The following is a 24,861-nucleotide window of genomic DNA, read 5'->3' as shown; positions in this document are numbered from 1 at the left end:
TTATAAAACTTGGATTTTATTGACTAGCTGAGCGACTATTAGCTTCCTAAATAAGATTCCTCTCCAAGCACTTAGTTGGGACAGTTTCAAACCAGCAAATTTTTCTAAAGATATCCGACGTTTGGTTTAGAATTAACAGGAGTGTTTAAATGTTATGACTCTAGGATAAACTTTGCATGAAATTCATGTTCTTCTCAATAATGAATTCATATTAGTTCAAGGATGATAATTTAACAACCAGATATAATTTTCGTGTGTTAAATCAACATCTAACAATAGTTGTTTAAGATTTTTGTTTAATATATAGTTGTTGTTCTTTTTTAGATGACTGTCTCCTGCTATGTTGTGCAGTGTAGTCTGTTAGAAACTGTCAGCGTTTCGGAGATTCTTTGTGCCTCTGTCGTTAGGGCGACAATGGAGGCAGTAAGAACTTCTGAAACATCGGTAAATTTCTACGTGATTACACGGCCCATCATCCCATAAGACAGTCATTTTTATACCTGAAGTCTCATTTAGGCTTGTTCATGAACTTTGCCCTTGGACCATCCTGGGCGGCCCATGGATTGCACAAGTGTAACCCTGTGTTACCAACAGGATTAAACATGAATACTTCACCTTTTTAATGCAACTAAATTTCTAAAATGAAAGTGGTCTAGTTCTGTGTTATACACGTGAACTTGAGACCGTGTAAAGACGTCTGGATTTCTGAACACGCTCTGGGTTATCTCTTGTTAGGTTAGGGTTGGTCAGAGGAGATGGCTGCTTTGCGATCAGTATTCATAAAGCGAGCGTACTGGTTTTCTGGGTGCTCAACAGCCCGTGTGCTACAGTGCAGGTACAATATTGAAGCTTTGATAAGCTTTCATGAATTCACATGCTCCTTCAGGAACTGATGAGAAACTGGTGCAGAAATAAATGTACGTAAAGTGATAGATGCATCATGATATGAAAATACGAGATAAAGAAATTAGGTAGTAAGTTATTTGTGTTCAAATCATTGAGCGAAAATACATAAAAACAAGGTTTACAGTTAAATGAACAGCTGACTAAATTAAGTGAAAATATTTGTTTTTATTTTGTCTCAGATTTCGAGATTTGTTTAAGTTCAGAAGCCCCAACAAAGTAAACAAGCTCTGGTTAACACAAAGCAAATTGTAATGGTATTGCAAAGATTATGCCCGAAATTATTAGTCTTGCCGTATTTTCTGGCTGTAAATCTTATCATTACAGTCAGATATTTAAAGTTTATTTCAATAATATATATAGTATATACACAAACGAAACATATCTGTCCAAAACCTACTGTTGAATTATAAAAGGTTTTATGACATTTTTGGTCTTTCGCTTATGACTATAAAATTATGGTATTCACTGTTAAGTCATATTTCGGATTTCTTTAAAAATTAAACATTCAGAAAGTTTAAGTTATAAGTTTGTTCGAGAAATATGAAATATGAATTATTAATCTGTCATGAAATAAAGTTGTATAATTATTTATGTCCGTGTCTGTAATTTTTTCTTTGGTGTTTACTTATGCACGCAAAACAAAAACTGGTTTGAATGAATGAATACATTCATGTAAAGCTGGAAGTTTTATGTTGGAGACAAATTGGGTTAAACTTCTGACAAATAATAATCTTTATGTTTTATTTACTTAAAATCCATTCCTAGCTGTTAGGTCTCGTCTGTCATAATAAGATTTGTACATGATATGATATGATGTAATTAAGATGCACAGATTTTTTATAGAACCTTTTTTGAATGTTTTGAATTCTTAACGAAATTCAAAACCAAACTTTTGCTACGTGTGTACTGCTGAGCAGGTTGTGTACCGGAAGCTGCATAGACTTTCATCCGACTCGACGAATATTCAGGTCACTGTCTATCATCGCCAATTTTTTTGTTATTGTTTTCCTCAGTTTTAAAAGAATTGTGTGTGAGTGGCATATATATATATATATATATATACTGCCTCCTCCTAATCACTTATGATAATCTTCGCAACTTATTCGTCGGTATATACGATTTGGAGCTTGAATTGGTATCGTTAAGAATTAAAGGTACTTTGCTATGAATTCATATAGCGGGACCCATGGGTTTTTCTAAAACAGTTTGACAATATAGATTCACCGGGCAAGAAAGACAGGACTATCTGCATAAATTGAATTACTTTCATGTAATAAATTGAAACGGAAGTACTATTGATACAGGAACGAAGTTGCTCACGCCATGACTTTGGGGTGGAAAGAACTTGGCATCGATTCGCGATTGAATTTTTGAAAAAGCTTCATGTAAACAAATTAATTATACAAATAATCACATTTTCAACGAATTTTTTTTCCCGTTGCCTTGGTTTCGGCTGCATGCATTCTTTTTCAACGGGATAAAAATTCTGAGATAGCTGATATTTTCTTCATTAATGTGTGTGCTTAGAAACATTTTAAACCCTGAATAAGATGAGGTAACTACTTCTGTATTAATTCGTTGCTGTATATCTAGATTTATTTAAAATTAATTCAGAAGTTTGAAAATTATCACGTATATTTCGTACGTGTTTAAACATAAATGTTATTGTTACCGTTTGGTTTGCAGCCCTGACAGTGTTTTGATCTTTTTAAATTAGTTTAGGATCATAGACCTGCCTCAGGCTGCCACTCCATAACATGTAACGTGCATCCCAATATTTTCATAACGCCCTTTTGTGTGAGATTTCATAGTGCCGTGAATAGGTAGACTACCGTAACAAGGCACGTATAAAACCAGAGTCTGGTGAAAGCCCCTGTTATGCCATTCATTTGCGAATTGTATTTTAGGGGTTGGTTTCTGATCCAATAACATTAGCGGGATGGAAATGTGTTGCCTATCTGGTATAATCTGGGTATTCCTTTTATACATCTGAATGACGAGGTATAATCCCATTTTGTGTTGTGGGGCTCAAGTCTGCATTTTACGTTGTTTTTCCCCGCCATTCCTGGCACTTTCAAACGAGCACGACAGCCATATTTCAGATCTCTGTGTGACCAAAAGTTATGACACTGTAATCCCATCTTGTTTTGACGTATGTAGCTATGCAATTGAAGCAGCATCGTTAATATAGGAATCGGTCAACAATAGTGATATTTCAGTGACTAACGTCTGGCAGGGTAATTTGAGTCTCTAATGCTTCCGTGTCCAGACTGAACCGGGCTTCTACCCAGTCTTGCATATTACAGCCACAAGAGGCTGTTTTGTCGGGACTAAAACGGCCGCAGCTGGAAGCTAGCAATATGAGATTTGAGGTTCTCACAGCGGTGAAGATGCCGATGTTGTTCTTTAGGGTTGTGTTGTGTAAACTTGTAGGCAGACAACATATAGAGAAGCGTACTGCCTCCATGTTCAGCCCCGAAGCGGGAGACGCACATATCCGAGGAATGCGTGGAGTTTGATCTCTGTAGCCCCGTTTATATTCATGGAATTGCATTTAGTGCCAGGGATAACTTTATTTTTCTGTTGAGAAGTTTGGTGTAGACTCAGTACAAGACAATTTGTCGGAATCGTTCTATTTAGATGCGGAAGTAAATAATTGTTTCTGCAATGTACAAGTTAATGAGGGACCAGTCGTATTATGTTCCTACGGAATACACTACACGTCTTTAAGATTACTATGTTATACACAAGTTGTAAATGGTAATAGATGTTATTATGCCTATCAGAATTTAATGAAGTCTAAAATACTGGGGAGGGAACTTAAACTGAGAATCTATAAAGTTCTGATAAGACCAGTAGTCACATATGGATGTGAAGCCTGGACATTAACTAGCTTTGATGACCAACAACTTAGAATATTTGAACGCAAAATATTACGGAAAATCTATGGTCCAATACAGAATAGTGATGGCTCCTGGAGAATTAGGATGAATCATGAACTAGATTGTATCATACAGGGAGCAGATATCGTGAGGCTAATCAAAACCAAAAGGTTAGCCTGGCTTGGCCATGTTGCAAGAATGGAAGGAAAAATGGTAACTAGAAGAGTGATGGGAAGAAGGATGAGAGGGAGACCACGGAAACGATGGATAGACGACGTGGAGGAGGATGTGAGGACGATGGGAGTAAGGGGATGGAGAAGAATTGTGAATGATAGGACAGAATGGAAAGAAACTCGTCGAACAATCTAAGACCCACATAGGGTTATAACGCTACAAAAAGAAGAATAAGAATAGGAAGATGTTATACACAAGATAGGAAACTTTTTCCACATCAGAGTAATGGTTCATGAAATGCTCACGTTTGTCTTGCAGACACCGCGGAGTTTGTGCTGGTTGAACAGAAGCTCCCATCTAAGTAAAATGATACCGATGGGCATACTTAAATATATAAACGGTAGTAGCTTTTCTTAATTATCCTTATACTTTCCGCGTAGTGAAAGCGCGTTTAAAATTCCATTCCAGGAGAACTGTTTCTCTATTTCCTCTTCTTGCTATCAGCACCATCAAAATACAGAATTTTTTTTGGCAGAGACTACACGAGATCTGACACAAGATAAAAGCTAATTACTGTTAGGATTGGTAAGGGAATTGGAATTCCTTACTGACGAGGATTCTCGTTTGGCGTAAGAAAATTGTTTCATTATTTTAGTTGACTTCTACGCTCCTCGAAATTTCCGAGATACGAGAAAGACGGCGAAACTACGCCCATGTCTTATTTCCTGAGGAAACGAACTGGATTGTAAAGTCGGCCGGGTACAAGACCAAAATTACAGGGGCAGAGACCTTCCTGAAAAGATGGTAGTTGGCCAGCCGCCTTGATTAGAACAAATTAATTTTCATCATACGTATAAAATATCTCAGATGTTTCAACGGCTCACATTATACACACGAAAACCTAACCTGCCGACGCGAGTGTGATACACTTTGTGAGTGTTCAGATACGTAAAATAAATCCATCTTTTAATTCAGGGGGAAGAAATGCAATATTAACATCATGACTGTGCACGAGATATGGAGATTAAAATGGCAGGAACGATATTGTTTCTTTTTTATAAAAGTTGTCGAGTATTTGAGTTTTAATTATGTCTTGTTAAGAAAAGGAGCATTTCTTCAGTTTCGCAAAGTTCATCCAGGCAATATTCAAATAGCTGATTTCTACATCCAATAAACTGCACAGTATCTCCGTTACAAATATCTGTCCGTTAATGTCAGAGAGAAATTGTTCACTACTCTGTTCTGTTTGATGAAATTCATTTTCAAAGCAGTTAAAGCCAAGTACGGTATAATTGTACGTCAAGTCATGTGGTTCATATAGTTACCACTACTCTGTTCTGTCATTCGAAATCCACTATTGAGACGCTTCAAGCGAAGCACCTTATAACTATACATAAAATTATGTGGTACATATAATTACTACTATTATTCAAAAGATTTTAAAAACAGTACTACAGAACGTTGTACCGTAGTTTGATGAATCAGCACCGGATATTTCTGGACGAAATGGGCTTACGTATGTTAGGATGCCATGCGTTTTCCAGGAACCCATAATTTTTCTTTGTTTTCCAATGCGGTAAATTATTGACTTCAGTGCAACACCTCAACTTAAGTTTAGGCTGAGGTGTAAGCTATTCTCGTAGTCTCGCAGAATTGACAGGCGTTTCAGAGGTGATCACTGCTTCCACCATTGCCGTAATGACGGAGGTAACAAACATTTCAGAAACGTCAGTACGTTTCTACGAAATTGGACGACACAACATCACAGGAGACTGTTATCTCAGACTGTACTAGGTGGCTTGGATTAATGTAGCTTCAAGACTCAAGTGCACCTTGAATGTTCGTAGCAGCTCCTGTTGGTAAATTTCTATTACTTTTTGTAAAGGAATCTCTTCCTTGTGTACGAGACTAGAGCAAGTGGGGAAAAGCATTTGCATGTAAATTTCACAGTAACCCAGTTTCGTTATCATATGATATCAAGTTCCGCACGTAAACTGAATGGAAGATGCATGGTTCTATTCAGGCCCTCAAACCGTCCTATAAAAGAGACTTTTGAACACAATTTACTATACAGATGTTGAAAATCGCCCACAAAGTAATGCCGCTTACAAACTGATCTAATTTCCTGAGGAAACCAACAACAATTTCTGAACTGTGAAATTTGACGTTTCTATTTGCGAGAACAAGTGTGAAGAATTTTCCCAGATACCCATTACGTTAGGAAATGCAGATAACAGAACGAGTCAGTCGAATGCAGCAAGGAAATAAATAAATAGCGACGAGAGGCCATCGCTCGTCGCTATTTAAAATGAGTAAAGAGGTCAGGAAGAAGACATGCAATGTCAAATTTGTCGGCACACAGCAAGTGACCTCCCGTTGGCCAAGGCAAGACAGAAATATAATGTGGCTGTAATTTGCACCCATTCAATGCATACGCCACACCGCAGTGTGGAACTGTAGGCAGAATTCATTATTACCGAAACGGTTAAAAGAAATCAGCGCTGGTAGGAGTATACTTAACTAAAGTTAATAACCACAAAAAGAAGCCAATTTCCACGTGAATCAAAACATTGTAACCGTCCCACTCCTGTACTGCTGTTGGAGTTGCCCGGCTCGGTTGCAGTCTTGTCGATCTTTGTTGTATGTGAGGTAATTCGGGATTTCTGCTCATGTAGGCATGGAACTTTTCTCAGGGAATATTACATGGAGGGGTATAAGCTGAATGCCAGCGAGGAAGGTTTCGATAATGTTCTTGAGATTCAAATTCGTAGTTTCACAAGCACAATTTATTTCTTTTACAATTAACGTTCACTGGCCGAATCGAGCTACAAAACAATTTAGGATGTTGCTTCCTCTGAATTCCAGAAAAGAGTCCTCCAAGAAAACTTTCCTGTCCTTTAGTTATAGGACTTCCCCCCTTAACTTTCACAAAAATTTTATGTATTTGGGCAGTAATGATGCCCTAGCCCACGTGGACCATTAAAAAAAAACCTTTAGCCGGCGGGTGCCCCATGCAAGAAGTTTCGGGGTCACACGGTGCCATAATTCTTTCCTTTACCGTCGTTGCTTGTGCAACTTTCTTTTCTTTTCTTTTTTAAGTGTCAGTGAACCTTCTGCACTGAATGCAGAGCACCTACCAATAAACTGACCCCTGGCCTGAAAAGGACGCACTTGCCTAACAAGTGAAACGCGTAAATCTTTATTACTTGTTCCCAATTTATTTTTATTTGCGCTTCACCGGGACTCGAACCCAGAACGCGCGGTCACAACATTGATAAGAAATTGAAAAAATTCTAGGTCGTATTCAGGCAAAATACACATACAAATGGTCTATTAGCGTATTTGAAAGAGAAGTTTCAATACGTAGCATAACTTTCATCACAAATTTGAGCTTTATATATATATATATATACAGGATGAGTCAGAAGTATGTTTACAAACTTCGTGTGCGTGTTCCAGGATCAAAAATAAGAAAAAATGTTCCTATGAAATGTTTCACTTTCGAAATAATAGCCAAAAATCAGTTCCAATAAATGAATTTATGTCAAACTGAATCCAGCTTCCAGCGAAGATTTTCAATTAACGTTTGGGCAGGAATTGTTGGCGACATGCTTATTGGTCCACACATGCAAAAGGGAGATTGCTTCCTGAGGTACGATATGTTGACTTGCTCAGAGATTAAATTGGCTATCTCGTGGTGCAGTGGCGGCTTGTATCTTAGATTATATATGGCGCGTAAGGGATGTCGCTTCCGAGGGGCATCGGTTCGGAATCGTTCAAGATACATGTGCTGTATATTTTAAATGGATTACAGGCTTTACATTTTAACATGGGCGCAAAGATTTTGTTTATGGGTTCCTTAGTTTGTCCTCTTGTTTCATCACAGGAACTGCTTTGTGGATTCAGATTGTATTTGGCATATCCTCTCATTAGCCACAAATTAATCTGAGCATATGTGAATGGCTTGCAGACAACATTTAGTTTTAGATATTGTGTGTACTTGGTTCGTGTTCAGGCCGACGTCTTGCTGTCCTGATATAGTTTTTGTGATCTCTGTCAGTTATTCTATTCGAATTTCAGTGCAGGAACTGGAGACAATTGCTTTGTTCTGAGATTACCCTGATTCACATTTTGTAATAATTTATGTTAGCCTGATTCGACATAACAACGTGCAAGAGTGCATGGCGTCAAAACCCAGAAAACATTAATTGTAAAAAAAATAGGTTTATGACAACAATTTTACTCTTGTTCTTACTTCTGGATAGAACGTAATATCGTCTCAGTAGCACATCGTAGAAGTTTACCACATATAGGAGTTATTTTAATTTTGTTTGTGTTTGAACTAATAAAATGTATTCTACCGAAAAGATATTAAGATGATTTATCACAAAAAACGCATTTCTCTCAGATTTAAAAAATATGCTCATGAAATTAATAAAACATGTTTTTAAGGTATTCTTTCGTCAGAAAACATCGTGATTAAAACACATAAATCATACAAACTTAACAAATACATTTTATCGATGAAAAACGTAGTTCTTGATTATTTGCCGCGTAAGCTTTGCGTTTCATTATTTTAATCTACCGTTGGTTTCAGAATGGCAGAGGATGCCCTTGTCGATTTTAAATCACGGGTAAATGTATTGGAAGAAATAACAGAGAAGCTGACATGTCTCGTCGAAGAATGTCGTCTAGAAATCGCTGAAGTTAGAAGGAGGACGGAGAATTTAGAAGCTTGGCAGAGACAGACGCAGGGAGTACATGAGCTTGCAGACAACGCTGGAGAAACGTCTGAGGACTGTGCGAGGAAGCTGGACGTGTCTGCAAATGGAAAAACAGAACTTAATTCACACAAATTTGAAGCTGGAGAAGTAGTTCCGCACGTCTTGACGGACACAGAATTTCTCGCGGAAGAATCTAAAGCAGATTTACAAGGCACCTCATTGCAACAGTTAGAAGGAGAATCGAGGTGTCCGAAAGTTTCTGTACAAGATGATGGGAAATCTGAACATCTACCGATGGAAGAAAAAGAAAAAATCGAAGAGTCAAATACAGAAGAGAAAGAGTGTACAGAGATCGAAGTGGTGGTGGAATTGGATGAATCGGCGCAACCCTCAAGTAAAGGTTCAAAAAGCGAGGTAGCGTTTGGACAGGGAAGTCACCAGCTCAGTCGTGATTCTATCCAGGAAGCAGGCGGAAACTTGGACAAGATAAATAATACAGATGAACCGAAAGAGACTCAAGACGAATATGTAGAAGGCTTGAGTGAAAGTGCAATCGAACACGAAGATCGCGTACCAGAAGGCGAAGGACTGGTTGCAGAAGACATCAAATTCAAACCTGACGAGAACGGGCAGAAGGATTTTAATCGATCATCTGAAGGGATAGATGGAAGAGACGAAAGTACGACAGAGCCAATACATTTTGAAGGAGATGATCTACTACAGTTTGATCTTTCCGGGGAGTCAACGGGCACCACGGAGAATGAAGACCATGATGACGAATTCGATATAGCAGTGATGGAGAAGTTTTTTAATTACATAAATTTGAATACTTCAGACGAATTGGAGATAGCATTTAGTGAAGATGCAAGGAAGCAGGAAGAGTCGATGGAAAATCATGTAATAGAAACGCTGGAATTGATAATAATGCATATAGAACAGGAAATTAATGCGAATTTGCCAGTTAGTCTGAGGGAATGTTTACATATATGTCTGAGGAAATTGGCAGAATCAACACACACGTTGCAAGAGCTGAGAGTCCACGAATTGGAGACTGAACTACGTTTACAGACCCGTTCACTGCGTGACCACAAAATTGAAATACTGCGGATGTACAATGCCTTGTCAAGAAAATTTTGGGAAGAATATGCGTTCAAAGAGCAGCTTTATAAAGCACAAGAGGAGTTGAATGAAGAGTTTCTGTTACGAAGAAAATACGAGGATATGAGTTTGGAGTTCGGTAGAGCATCCGACGATGTAACATTAAACATAGAAAACCACATGAAGAAGCATACGCAGCTCAGTCAGAGTTATGAGAAACTGAAAATCGATTATGGAAAACTTGTAATTAAATACAACAAAATAGCCAAATCTGAAGGTGAGTGTGATGAAGATAGAGATCAGGTCGTCACAGGAGCTCAGTATAACGAAGGGGAGACAGAGGATGAATTACCTATCACTCTGTCGAATCTGCAAATGATTATGCTGTTGGACTCTCTAAAAGAGTTGAAAGAGGTCGCTTCGAATCCTTCCCTTACACAGCCGAGGGGTCGAAAGCTGATGGTAGAAACAATAGAGCGAAACAAGGCGCTGGACCATGGACGCAGAGACCTTGTAGCGTATGTGAGCACGAATCCGCACTTACGATGCGAGAAACTGGAAAAAGTGTTGACAGCGTACAAGAAGAGATACGTAAGTGTTGTTGTCCACATTATACGATGTTTGAGGTTTTCATGGCTATAGAAATGTGGATTTTTGTCTTGGGCTCTGACGCCGCACAGTATTGTAGGCGTTCAAAGCGTTTCGGAGAAATGTCCCGAAAAGAAAAGTATTATACAGATTTCTCCCCTACTAGACTACACTACCAAGATCGCAGTACACGTGTACTGTACGCTGTTATTAGCACACGATTTCATTTGTATCTTCATCAGTTTCTCCCGTCTTTGTTTCTTTGATCACTTTCGTACATTTATTATCTCTGAGAACGTCAGAAAGTTGCCTGATGGTAGCAGAAGCCCTTTTAATAAAACACTGTGTGATGTGCCGTCAGTACTGAGAGAACTTTATCAGTCATAAGTCAAGTCCTCTTTCGTCCCGCTGCCTTCCAGAAAACACCACATTAACTAACTAACTAGATGGCATACCGAACCCGAAGGTTCATCACCAAATTAACGAAAGCCCTCCACCGGACCCTGTCCTGGGCCAACAAATTCCAGTCTCCCATAGATCCCGCCTGAGATTATCCTCCCATCTACGTCTAGGTCTCCCCAGCGGTCTCTTCCCCTCAGGCTTCCCAACCAATATCCGGTTCACACCTCTTGTCTCATCCATGCGCGCTACATGTCCCGCCCATCTCATTCTTCTCGACTTAATCACCCTGACAATACTGGGGGAGGAGTACAAATTTGTAAGCTCATCATTATACAGTTGTCTCCAGATCACAACGTCTTCTCTCCTAGGCCCAAATATCCTCCTCAACACCCTGTTCTCAAACAACTGCAATCTGTGTTCCTCCCTCTGAGTGGGAGACCATGTTTCGCACCCATACAAAACAACAGGCAAAATTATTGTTTTGTATATTTTAATCTTCAGGTTCTTAGAAATCAGACGGGAAGACAAAATATTTTGAACTGAGAAGTAGCAAGCATTTCCGGAATTTAATCTCCTCCTAACTTCCTCATGAGTATCATTTTGATTTGTTATTGTTGGTCCCAGATATTTGAACTTTGTAACCCTTTCAAAGGACTTATTAGCTACCCTAAGATAATTTTGCCCTCCTGTCTGCTGACGACGAGATACTAACATGTACTTAGTTTTTTTCTGAATTCACTTCTAGCCCCACCTGTCTACTAGCCTCTAGTAAAACTTCTGCGTTCCTCTTTATTGTATTCATGTCTTCCCCCAATAAATTAACATCATCAGCAAATGCCAATAGCTGATGTGTCCCATTCAACTGCAAACCCTCCTGCCTATCTTGGACTTTCCTGATGGCATATTCTAGCGCAAAGTTAAAGAGCAAGGGAGACAAAGCATCTCCTTGTTTTAGACCGTTCTTGATGAAGAATGTCTCAGATACATATTTACCTACTTAGTGTTACAAATATCAGTCTGTTAATGATGTTTTGGGAATCAAGAGATGTTTACTGTGGGGAGTAAATGCTGCACGTAAATACACTGCGTGGATGAAATGTTACTTTACTGAACGTTCCAGAAGGTCTTTAATCAGTCATGTATTGGGCCGAGTTTTCTATGCAGACGTCTTTGTACGCCTAACTGTTTTTTGTTTTATTCTTTCGCGGTCCACAGTTCTGATATAACTGTCTCTAGTGGTGCGGTGCAGTTCCCTTGCTGTATAATATTTATTCTTGTAACTGTAATTCTACTCCCCCCAAACTCATTTTCAGTCACGGATTCAGTTTTATTGTCACATTTATATCGAATTTTGTACAGATATTTTCTTACTTCTTAATTTTACAGCAGTAGAACAAATTATGATTTTATTTTAAACTATGTCTTCATTAACATAAACCATTTTCTGTTAAAAATGCTCCTTTCCCCTTCCCAATTACCAAACATTTTAATAGCATGTGGGTAAAGCAGGCGGTATATATAGAGTGTCCCAGGAGGAAAGGTAAATATTCTGGGAGGTCGTAGTATCGGTCATTCTAAGCAACAAAGTGTATATGTTTCCTATTATGAACGGTTTCCGAGATTCACGGAACAGTAGTTTGGATTTGGCGCCAAATATTGCCCTTTCCTATTGGATGTTATCGTCCGCATAAACGAGCGTCAAGATGGACTCATCAGACGAGCAACGCGCTGTCCTCACACGAGTTGCAAAGTACATTGATGTTGACGGTGGAATTTTCGAAAATATATTATACTAGGTAAACTGTACTAACTGCGTCACCTGAACAATAAATACCGGTGTTAGAAACAGTGCGTAATATCTCTTTCTTATCAACAATTTTGTAACTGTACAGTCAAACAGCTCTATCTCGGAATCAGTTCGGAATAGGGCACATGTACACATACACTTTTTTGCTTAGAATGACCGATACTATGACCTTCCAGAATACTGACCTTTCCGTCTGGGACACCTGTATATGTACCGCTGTGTCTCAAACAGTTACATGCCTTCGTGGTAAGTCACGTGGCCTTGAAATGTTCTGACAGTATTTGCTGCTGGGCAAGATGATAGTTACATAATCACCACTGTATTTGCAGGATTACTTCTGGAAGGGAGTGTTCATGGATCTGACGTTGTCGATGTTCGATGCCACGGGTAATGGCTGTCCCTTAATGACCGATCTGTTTCTGGAATATGGCGAGAGATGCAGCATAGTAGATAAGTACCAGAACACTCCCCTCCACTACGCCGCCAAACGTGGCAACGTGATTGTCGGTAGAACATTGATCAAGGCAGGATCTATAGTGAACCACGTGAATGTTGCAAAAATAACGCCTCTTCATTTGTCGTTGTTCTACGGACACATTAATTTCAGCTTACTTCTTGCACACAATGGAGCTAACTTGAATCTGAGAGACGTTTTTATGAATACTCCTCTGCACTTAGCAACCCTTACAAGCAATTTTGTGTGTATGAAGATGTTACTTGATAAAAATGTTGAAGTCAATGCTGTTGATGTGGACGGTGATACACCCTTTCTGAACTGTGCTATTACCGGTAACTATGAATTAGGATCGAAGCTTCTAGGAGCCGGGGCAGATATTACAGCTCGAAATCACGTGGGTTCAACTGCTATGCATTTGGCTGCTTGGCAAGGTAATATGATGTTCTGCAAGTTTCTAGTTGACAAACTTTTTCCTGTTGGTCCAATTAATTTGCACAATGTAACGCCATTACATCTTGCTGCGATGGAAGGTTATACTTCACTTGTAGAACTGCTTATTAAATCAGGTGCGACTGTTAATGCCGTAGAAGACAAGACAGACTCGCCTCTTCACTACGCTGCAAAACTAGGTAATGGCGAAATGGCGCAAGCCCTCTTAACTGCCGGAGCAGATGTGTTGGCTAGAAATTTTTTTGAGTGGACGCCTTTGCATTCCGCTGCTTCTGGAGGATATAGTAAGGTGTGCTTAATGCTTTTAATAGCGGAATCCGATATTAATGCGGTAGATGCGAAGAAGAGGACGCCTCTGCACCTGGCTGTGTTGTCTGATGACGTTTCTGCAGTCCAGCTGCTGGTTAAACGCGGTGCTGATCTGAAGGCCGTCGATTGTGATCAGAAGACGCCCTGCCAGTTGGGTTACGAGCTTGAGAAACTTGACATTGCAATATGGCTGGAAGAACAGGCGTTTTCTCTTTATTCTAAGGAGAGAAAAAAGAAGTCACGGGAAGGGAGAAGAGGAACGCCTGGTAGCCAGTCATAGACTGCCTTGAAAGTGACGTGATAAAGAAACAGCTTCGAGAAACTGGTTTTATTCATATGTTTTTCGTATGAATATTTTTCTCCGTTGCTCCCACTAGCATGTATTAGGATATTCATATTTTCATGTACGCTAACAGTCACCAATTCTTAATGCAGTGTTTGGAACAAATGAACGATTGAAGACCTTTTATCTTCTGGGTAGCGTTTTCTTTTACTCTACACTAATGGTCCACAAGTTTCGAGATATTTTAAAACATCTGTACCTCTAAGGACATTTACGCGCTTTATTGCTTTTCTGAACTCATCACGAGAATGAACGCAACTCCAAATAATCAGATCCATCTCACAAATTTTTACTTATTATGACGTTATTACCGTCCTTAATATAATACATTGTGATTTGCTAATGAATGTGCGTATCAGATTTATATTTTAATAACCTGTTTTATTTAAAGGTATAATGTGTGACTCATTATTATGCATAGTCCTTATTCTGGTTATCTTTAAATTTTGACTGACGCTGTGATATGTTTTGACACCATTATTTTATGCTCTTATAATTTTATATTGCAAATTATATTACATTTTACACGTATTGCTATCTCTGTTAACAATGTTTAGTGTTTGAATAATAAGTAAAGAAAAAAATTTCTATTCAGTGGATACATTAAAATAAATTAAGCTAACACTTCATACATAATTACATTCCTTTACAAGCAAAGTAGTAAACCCAGCCCAAGTGGTCAGTGCTCCTGCTTTATATTTTGCAGGTCCAGGTTTCAAACCTCGCCCCGGAGTGCGGATGTCCTGATTGACGATTTTCGTGGTTTTCCTGTCACTCCAGTCACATGTCGGGATAGTACCTTAAATTAGGCCACGACCGCTTCCTTTTACATACCTGCCAATTAATTTTCATTCATCCTGTCATTCGACGTTATATTTGGTCTGACTTGCTGACAGCGTGCATTTATTTGTTTCCCGTTTCACGCGTTTCGATATACGCGGTGATTGTCAGAACGCAACCCCCGCGTATAATAAGAGTCATTTCTACTAAACACGTTTATGTTTCCCATCTTTAGCAATTTTATTAAAACACAAGCCATTAAGTTTATGCATTTCTTTGTCTAAAATTCAAATAAGAAATTTTTAATTGTTTGAATCGTCTATTACAATGTTAGTACGTAATTAGACTAATACAATGCCGTTATATGACATACAACGCACAATATGTGATGCGTGTCATGATAGCTCAGTCAGTGTAACAAGTGCCTATGAGCTGAACGACCGGGGTCTTATTCCCTGTAAGAACAAACCCAGGACGTCTTTACTGACCACTGTAAACAGTGACTACTGGAGTTGTGTTCCCAGGGATGGCGCTGGCAGAATTTTGAGCAAATCGCTCACCCCCCCTTCTCCAGTCCAGTGGTTGCCGGAACTCTTTCCACGGAGCTAAAGCAGTTGAAGGGTGAAGCTAACCTCCACCTCATTTGTACGTTAAGAATATGTGCAGATACAATGAGTGTGAGTTCTGTGTCGTATGAAGAAGAAGCGACTCACCCATTGCCCTGATGACGGAGGCAGCAGGGACCTCTGAAACGTTAGTAATCTTCTACCAGACAACTCCTCTCTATTTATTCACAGAATCATGCGGAACCATAAATACACTCTGCGGGGAAAATACAGCTGTTGATGTCACTGAACTTTAAGAAGTTAAATATGAAGTCAGTTGTCTATATTTATGCATAGTTTTACAAAAGACTATGAAATATAACCTTCATTGTGAAGGCATTTGACCTTTTTTATTCTAATGTCGTTCTGTAAGTTGTAAAACCTAACTCGAATGGGACGTGTAGTCTCAGTCAAACAACCTTCCCCACTTCGTTTTGAATGTTATTTCCATAAGCACTATACCTGTATTAAACCTGATAAATGAGACGCAACCCGTACAAGGAAATCAAAGTGCCCGACTGCATGCATGCGAGATTTTAGTCAGCACGATTACTTCCGCCGACGTTGAGAGCTTCAGAGGGAAACCGAACAGCATCTGATCATTTCAATTACGAAGCGCAATGATAGGAGTCTGGAGTGTAAATAGAAACAGTGACAACAGTGATCGACACGGCTTTTACACCAGAATCACGGCTGGAGATGCTCTCAAAGCACAGATGAACGAATGTATTGCCACATATTTGTAAGTGTAATACACGAAAACCAGGGCAACATTTTCCTGCAGTAAATTACACATTTCTTCTTTAAGAAGTTCAAAAACTGTTACATGGCGTCTGGACCCATCGCAACGACTGTGACATCTCTACTCATAGCGTAGAGAGTCTTCTCTTTACTGATAGTATCCAGCCATTCAACAGAGGAAGGTCGTCTACACGGACCTCAAGATTAGTCTTCTTTCACTAATACTTTTAGGACATCTGTCTTCTGGGTTGTAGCGCCGTGTAGTCTGGAAGAAGTTTACCAATATTTCAGAGGTTCTTGCTGCCTCCATCACCAGGGCGATGAGTGTCGACCTCGCCCTGACAATGGAGGCAGCAATGACTTCTTCAAGACTACACGGCGCTACAGCCCAGAGACAACCATCTTCGTTATTATCGCCTTGAGAACCTCAAATCCTACATCTGCACTTTTGTTTCCTCATTTCTCTTTCATTGTTTACTTGTGCATTCATTCCCTCCTTTCGTTACTTCCGTTCCTTCTCTTGTTTAACTCCTTTGCCTTTAATTCTTGCTTTCTTTACTTCCCTGGTTCTTTCTTCCCATCTTTATTTTTTCGACAACACAATGCAAGACTGATAGACTAACTACTGAAAGAACAACGAAACTACGACAGTAGATACTTGAATAAAGGAGTCCGACCTTAGAGAGACTGCTGCATACATGAATGCATCTGCTGCCGGGTACATTTTTGGAGCAGGTAACCGAATGCTTCGTTCTGATGAGGATTACGTTGATAGTGATGACGATCAGTCTATAACATGATGAATCTCGAGAGACTGCGGCTTTCTCATTAATATTTAAAATTAAAATTACATTTGTTTTTGTTATTTTACTGTATAATTGATGCTCGTTGCACATGTGAAATTAATGTTTGTTTTTTTAAATAGGATTTCAGAGATATTTCTGGTACATGAAACCAACGTACGCTGGGTTTTTTTTTCATATAGCCTAGAAGAGACAATTACAAACGAGCAATAATCGAAATTCATCCACTTCAGTCCGCTCATTAATATTAAATCTAGAAGCCAGACTTTCATTAACAATGCAATATTTTCAACATTTTTCTGTGTAAATACTCATATTTTACCATATATTAACTGACTAAAACTAACTCCCTGGTAGCAGAACCCGCAGGTCCAAAACCAACAGCATCAAAGACTGCTACCAGACATGATCCTGGGCCAACTCTATCCATTTTCCATCCTCACAGCCCATCTTCCTAATTTCCATCTTGATATTATCCTCCAGTCTCATTCTTGGTCTGCCCAGTTGCCATTTTCCAGAAGGATTTCCCACCAAACTTCTGTATGCATTTTACCATAAATGTGATATAAAACTTTCAGCCACGTGTCCTGTATTCAGAATATGTTTTGCGTATGCAGAATTATCTTTGTTGTGTTTTATAGCTGCGATATGTTCTTTATATCTGTGTGTGAAAGTGCGGCCAGTTTGACCTATATATGTTAATGGGCAATCTTTACATTTTAATTTGTATATACCTGGTAAATAACATTTACCTTAATAACCCCATTTTTAATGCCCTCCAGTTCCTTGACCCCAACCCTGACAACCACCTTTCACCTACTCCCCACTAGCAACCGCATTCAGTAATAAACCTTGATCGGATACGGTAATACTTCTGGATCACCTCCAGACACAACTGTGTTGTCTACTATTTCATCTCTGGTATGTTTATTTTACTTTCCTTATAATATTATTTATTTATTTAATTGTTTTCTATATTCATCCATATTCATTAATGTTTCTTTGAATCATTTACTTCACAGACCGATGTAAACATCAAAAGCATCACTTCAAACAATAAAGTTGATCCATTATATGAAAATATCTGGACACGACCTCCAAAAAACTACACTACGAAAAATTGTAAAAAATTGTAATTGAGTTTTAAATTTAATATAATTTTATACCTGATGATGGTTTAATAAAACCGAAACATGTTGTAACTGTTCCAATTGTAAATCGATTATTCGATATGGAACACAAAATGATATTTTAATTATTTTAATTATCTTATTTTAAATACATTGTGATTTGACGGAATAACCAAATAATTTAATTTTAATTTAGCATTTAATTATTTACTGCAAAGGTTATTTAGAATCTAGCGAGATGTGATGATTATTATAAATGACGAATTCAGAAGAATGGAAGCAGGAATGTTTATGGTACTATCTTGACATGAACCTTGTAGACCTGAGGAGAAAGCTGCCAGTCATTTACATACGAAGAAACATTATAAGCCGGCACTGCCATCTTTTTTTGTGGTATCCAAGACAGAACAAGCTAGGGAAAGGATGATAACGTGAAATAATACCACTTCTTTTGCAGTTGTCATTAGTTGACTTTACACTTAAATAAAACTTTTTTATTAACTAACTTCTTTTCATAAGTTGAAGATATATTCTTTATCGCCTTTTAATTAAAGAGTATTTTTGTCAGTAACAGGTAACAAATTACATCATTTTAACAAATTCAACATTTTTAACACAATTGATTCTGTGCTCTAGTTGGGGAACACGATCATTTTATACAGACAGTTGATCTCCAAATTCAAATTTAATTGTTAATCCATAGGATAGTATTCAAGGTAGATCATGTGACTAGGTGAGTGTTCTTAGCTAAATATTAATTTGCAGAGTTATCACTTTTAGTTTTACACTTTTTTGAAGTTCCTATAAATGTGATTTAAGGCCAATGAACATTAGGATGATGGGACAATAAGTAAGTTTTGATAAAATCCCAATGACATATTTTCCTCTAAATGTTTCAATCCATATGGTGAGACGAGCAGGAGCTATAAAATGAAATATAAAATTTATTTGTTTTTGTCCACAATTTGCAGTAGTACATATGTTAAATGATCAGGCAGTAACAATAAGTAATATATTGAACACAAAGGCAAGGGAAATTTCAAGTGCTCACAGTGGCAAATATGAAAATGACAGCAATCTGGGATATTTCACCGTGTAGTCACATTATTATTATTATTATTATTATTATTATTATTATTATTAAGTGTTCTGTCTTACGACAGGTCCATTGCTCTGCCCAAAAAGAGCTCTCCAGTTGTCCCTATTCTCGGCTTCTCGCTTTAATTCCTGGAACGTCATCTTCTTTCCTTGTTTAAGGTCGTCGGTTAGCTGTATCAATCTTCTTCCTAGTCCTCTCTTTCCTTCAACCTGGCCTTCGATGATATCACTCATTAATCCATTCCTTCTCATAATATGTCCCAGCCAGTTAGCTTTCCTTCGTGTAATCGCCTGCAGAATGCTTCTTTGCTCGTTGACTCTCCTCAATACTTCTTCGTTGGTCACTCGATCCGTCCACCTGATCTTCTCTATTCTTCTCCAACACCACATTTCGAAACTCTCAAGTAATCAATTCGAAAGGTACTTACTGCCTCCATCATCTCCCTGATGACAGAGGCAATAAGCACATCCAAAACATCAGTAAAGTAAGATATTTGCCAGCCCATGCAATGTCTCTGAAGTATTAATCTGAAATACAACCTTGGTAGATACTTAATACCCGGAAATTATAGAAAACGACGAGCAAATGTCTTAGCAAAAGGACATAATGTGATCAGAGAAAAAGCCAAGTATTTTGTTTGACCCAAAGAGGATTATAATACCACAGGAGAATTAAATATTGTGCCAAAAATAGAATACTCTCCTAAAAATTAACAGTAATTTATAAACACTGTAACTTCATTTCTTGGATTCCTTTTGTTTCATATATTCCAACATCTGACCTTTCAACTTCTGTATCAATTCTTCATAAATGGCATCATATTCTTGAAAGAACGAATGTGCCTGTTCATTCACATTTGATATGTGATCTGTCATGAACCAAACTTTTTCTCTACGTTAATCAGACTAAGTAGAGAATTGAACACACATAAGAGAGAGAGCCAAGCACCGAACTGTCATTGTAGACCTTACCCGCATGATGAGATCAGTATTTTTGTGCAGGAATTTCATAGGCATCTTAAAAACATCTAAATCTGGAAGTCCATTTCTGTACTCCATAATGGACGTGTTGTATGCTACGCACTTGTCGTTCAACTCATTTTTCAATTTGGCTATTTTAATGTCATCCGCATACACAGTCTTTGACAACGCATCGCAGCAAGCCTGGTTCACTCGGATAGTCTCCTCCAGCTGTCTGCATTTGCTTTCAATGTGTTCCTTATCCTCAAGAGTGATGCTCTGATTTTCAACATGCTTCATTCTTGAAACGTCTGTCTGTACTTTCTCAATGTGCACCTTCAGCACATCATGGTTACACAATAGCTTTGTGAGTTTATCCTGTAGTGCGTTCCGGTAGGTGTCCCTTTTCCGAACACAATCTTGTTGTTTCTTGAAGTCATTATGGAAACTTGCAGCTCCAGCTTCTAATTTTCTCATTTCTCTGCGTGCAGCTTTATCTTCTGGATCGTCCAACTGAGTTTACAGGTTTCTGATTTCCTCTGTAATCGGTATTAAGTCATCTTCGTTTATGTTAAGCTTCATAACCATCTCATGGACTAGATGGTTGTCTTCATCAGCCATATTTTCCTCACTTGCTTCCTTGTTAAAAATGTCGTAACACTTGAAATAGTAGGAGCACATTGTCTGCAAAATACAGGGGGAAAAAAAACAACTTGTGGAGATGCACGTTTCTCTCGTAATTTCTATCAGGATGAAGATTCTTTAAAATTCAAGATGTTCCAATCTAAATTCTAAAAACAACCATCTATTGCTTCTCTTCACCCATATTCATGCATTTAAAATGTAATCAGAAGGAAATACAAACTAAAAAACTAATCTTTACTGTTTCTCTTATAAAATAACTCTTTAGCAATACCAACACTTTCATATGGACTAGACACATAGATGAGCACAAAGTCAAAATATTCAAATTCGAATCAGATAAAATTCTGAATTGTAATTCACCATTTGCCTTAGTTTGGCCATGACAAAGGAAGCAGCAAGCACTTCTGAAATTTCAAATTTCTACTAGACTATACAAAACATCCCAAAAGTCATTTTCCTACTAAATGCATTAAGAAAACCAAGTTATTTTAATAATTAATCTAATACAAGTACTTGAAAAATTTCACTTTGATGGTTGAAGGGCTACAGCCATAATCAACTGCACCTGAAATAGGAAGGGGCAGACAACAAAAATCAAGTATCTTCCTGTCCCTCCATAGTAACAGGCATTTAGAAAATCACATGAACATTTCTTGCATCCACCTTGCACTTCTTACCCCTGGTTTTCCACCTACCACATTCTTTTCACAGTATGACCAATACAAAATGAACAGGGGAAACAAAAAAACTCAGCTTCTCAAATGGCACTTATGCAACAAAAAGATTCATGTTCACAAAAGCCTGCCAAACTCCATCCTGAGCCAGCTACATTCAGTTTGCTCCATTGATTCCCATCTTCCAAAGTTCTTCCAGCAGCCTCCTTCCTTCAGGGATCCCAACCAATACCTTATATTTCTCACCCATCAGTTCCACCAACTTGCAAGACATTAACACAACTTCGGCTAAAAAAAAATCTGGTACAGAATTCAAAAAATTTAAACAACAGAGAAAAGGATGGAAGGTAAAAGAAACTGCACAAAAATTTTGCTTTCAAAATTAACTCATTTTAATACATCAGCAAGCACTGATGGACAGGTTGCAACATTATTTGATGAACACAAAATTCTTACAATAACAACAATCCAAATTGAAACTGGAGTATACATTTAGTACTCCTCTGCCCCCTCTGCTTCTCCTTCAACAGAATCCATGCCTACTTCCTCATAATCCTTCTCCAGGGCCGCAAGATCCTCGCGAGCTTCTGAGAACTCGCCTTCTTCCATACCCTCACCCACGTACCAGTGAACAAAGGCACGCTTAGCATACATGAGGTCAAACTTGTGGTCCAGACGAGCCCAGGCCTCAGCAATGGCGGTCGTGTTGGACAACATGCACACGGCACGCTGTACCTTTGCCAGGTCCCCTCCTGGAACCACAGTTGGTGGTTGGTAGTTGATGCCAACCTTGAAGCCAGTTGGACACCAGTCCACGAACTGGATTGTGCGCTTGGTCTTGATGGTCGCTATGGCAGCGTTGACGTCCTTGGGAACAACGTCCCCTCTGTACAGCATGCAGCAAGCCATGTACTTTCCATGTCTTGGGTCACATTTTACCATCTGGTTGGCAGGCTCAAAGCAAGCGTTTGTAATTTCAGCTACAGAAAGTTGCTCATGGTATGCCTTCTCAGCTGAGATGACAGGGGCATAGGTAACCAGAGGGAAGTGGATACGGGGGTAGGGCACCAAGTTAGTCTGGAATTCAGTCAGGTCAACATTCAGAGCGCCATCGAACCGGAGAGAAGCAGTAATTGAGGATACAATCTGGCCAATCAGCCGGTTAAGGTTGGTGTAGGTGGGGCGTTCAATGTCCAGGTTACGTCGGCAGATGTCATAAATGGCTTCATTGTCAACCATGAAAGCACAGTCAGAATGTTCAAGCGTGGTATGGGTGGTGAGGATGGAGTTGTAGGGCTCGACAACAGCAGTTGAAATCTGAGGGGCGGGGTAGATTGCAAATTCGAGCTTACTCTTCTTTCCATAGTCAACAGACAGCCTTTCCATAAGCAGAGACGTAAAGCCGGAACCAGTGCCCCCACCAAATGAATGGAATATTAGGAAACCCTGAAGACCAGTGCATTGGTCAGCCAGCTTTCTGATGCGGTCCAGAACGACGTCCACAATCTCCTTGCCTATGGTGTAGTGACCTCGGGCATAGTTGTTGGCAGCATCTTCCTTTCCAGTAATCAGCTGCTCAGGGTGGAATAGCTGTCGGTATGTACCAGTGCGAACTTCGTCTGTGGACACACCAGTCAACATCAACATTATACTTTGCTACATTCTCAACAAACATTTCCCCAATACAATTAAACAGGGTGCTCCTTTGCTTCACTTATAAGATTTCAAATGTACATACCTACTACTGTGGGCTCCAGGTCCACAAAAACTGCCCTTGGTACATGCTTTCCTGCGCCAGTTTCACTGAAGAATGTGTTGAAGCTGTCATCACCACCTCCTAAAGTCTTGTCAGATGGCATTTGACCATCAGGCTGAATACCATGTTCCAGGCAGTACAATTCCCAGCATGCATTTCCGATCTGCACACCAGCTTGCCCAACATGAATTGAAATACACTCACGCTGAAACACAACACTACTTCAGACAAGATAATGAAAAATCCTAACCTTTCATACGCTATTATATGAAACATGAAATTACAGTAGCTTATGAATTTCCTAAATTTTTTAGAGCCACAATAAAAACCCACACATATGGAAGCAGTGATTCTTCAGACATGCCACATCAATGCATGTACAAATATATACCACCGATGCATCACTGGTCACACAAATCCCTTCTCAGCAACATTGGAAACTCATGTAATACAAAACCTCGCTGATCGTTCCAAGTTTATAAGAAATTAATTCCAGACTCAACTTTCTCTTACAAGGAAATTCCATCATTTATTCAAGCCTTAACAAAAAAAATTTGAATACTCAGTAGCAATAGTTCCTGCATTGCCGACATGCAGCAACTGCCACGTGAAAGCAAAATTAATTAAATTTAGGTTATATGATAAACGTATCACACAAAATTAAAAATTCATATTACTTTCGCATTAATTCGATTCCAGAACTTCCATTTAATTAATCACAAGTAATAACGTATTTTGCAGAGGTAGCATATTCCATTCGTGAAAAATATTGTAATCAAACAACACAGGGAAAATTACTTCCTTAACATATCTGAAATGAGCGAAATATAGTGCTCACCATTCTAGTAGATAATTTGATGACTTAACAAAAAAACAGTCTTAATTATTCGATGTTGTTTACGAGAACCAAGCAATGACGCTTCTCCAAACATACAATGAGACCGGTCGAAGCTGTCCTTTGCATATATATATATATATATATATATAGAACTGTGGCATCATAGAATGCACACATCTCATTGGTTCTCCGATGGGTATGTGATGTCATACGGGCGCGGTGCTCCACGACACGCCACCTTATTGGCGAATTTAAACAGGAATAATATGTACACCAATTTAATCTATAAACGATTAAAGTATAGTATTTATAGAGCCATAATCTATTATGAAACAATTCATTTTAAAAAGAAATATCAAGCAAAATATTTGTTTATTTTAAACGGCTGTACATAAAATACTGTATTTGGGGTGGGGTAAGATGCTGGAATGGCCCGCCGCGGTTTAAGGAACGGAGGGGGAAATGAAACTTGTCATCATATTGTGGAGTTCATGCCGTAATCTCTACATGCTATAGTAGAAATGTAAATGTGCACTTCATTTAACGCAGATTAAACAGGAGTAACATGCATTTACACTATACATATTACTTTTTATACTCTGTATGTTAAACAATAAACCATTTATTGATTATGCCTTTCAAAGTTGTGACCACGGTACGCCGTTAGTCACAAATGACATATTTTGTTGTT

General features: G+C 38.7%; 2 protein-coding genes across 4 annotated transcripts; one reads left to right on the top strand and one right to left on the bottom strand.

Annotated features, from left to right (window-relative positions):
• The first annotated feature begins 722 nt into the window (after positions 1-722).
• LOC110828750 (uncharacterized) lies at positions 723-14,728 on the top strand. 2 transcript variants are annotated; one of them, XM_087358014.1, is made up of 3 exons: positions 723-835; positions 8,560-10,375; positions 12,911-14,728. In XM_087358014.1, exons 1-3 carry the CDS (start codon positions 756-758, stop codon positions 14,075-14,077), a joined length of 3,063 nt encoding a protein of 1,020 aa, XP_087214140.1. In that variant the 5' UTR covers positions 723-755; the 3' UTR covers positions 14,078-14,728. The 2 variants fall into 2 exon arrangements, with proteins under 2 accessions (XP_087214140.1, XP_021917431.2); XM_022061739.2 differs by having other exon boundaries at positions 748-917.
• Positions 14,729-21,944: 7,216 nt separating this feature from the next.
• Positions 21,945-24,305, bottom strand: LOC110828745 (tubulin alpha-1 chain). Of its 2 annotated transcripts, none has more exons than XM_022061729.2 (3): positions 24,171-24,305; positions 23,315-23,537; positions 21,945-23,195 (listed from the first exon to the last, which is right to left on the bottom strand). In XM_022061729.2, exons 1-3 carry the CDS (start codon positions 24,171-24,173, stop codon positions 22,069-22,071), a joined length of 1,353 nt encoding a protein of 450 aa, XP_021917421.1. In that variant the 5' UTR covers positions 24,174-24,305; the 3' UTR covers positions 21,945-22,068. The 2 variants fall into 2 exon arrangements, with proteins under 2 accessions (XP_021917421.1, XP_021917422.1); XM_022061730.2 differs by having other exon boundaries at positions 23,315-23,550; positions 24,171-24,288.
• Positions 24,306-24,861: the final 556 nt, after the last annotated feature.

This window comes from Zootermopsis nevadensis, unplaced genomic scaffold (assembly GCF_977971745.1).
Source record: "Zootermopsis nevadensis isolate Lab colony 2312 unplaced genomic scaffold, Znev_1.0 Znev_ptg000029l, whole genome shotgun sequence".
Classification (NCBI taxonomy): domain Eukaryota; kingdom Metazoa; phylum Arthropoda; class Insecta; order Blattodea; family Termopsidae; genus Zootermopsis; species Zootermopsis nevadensis.
This window is presented reverse-complemented; position numbering and strand designations above follow the sequence as displayed.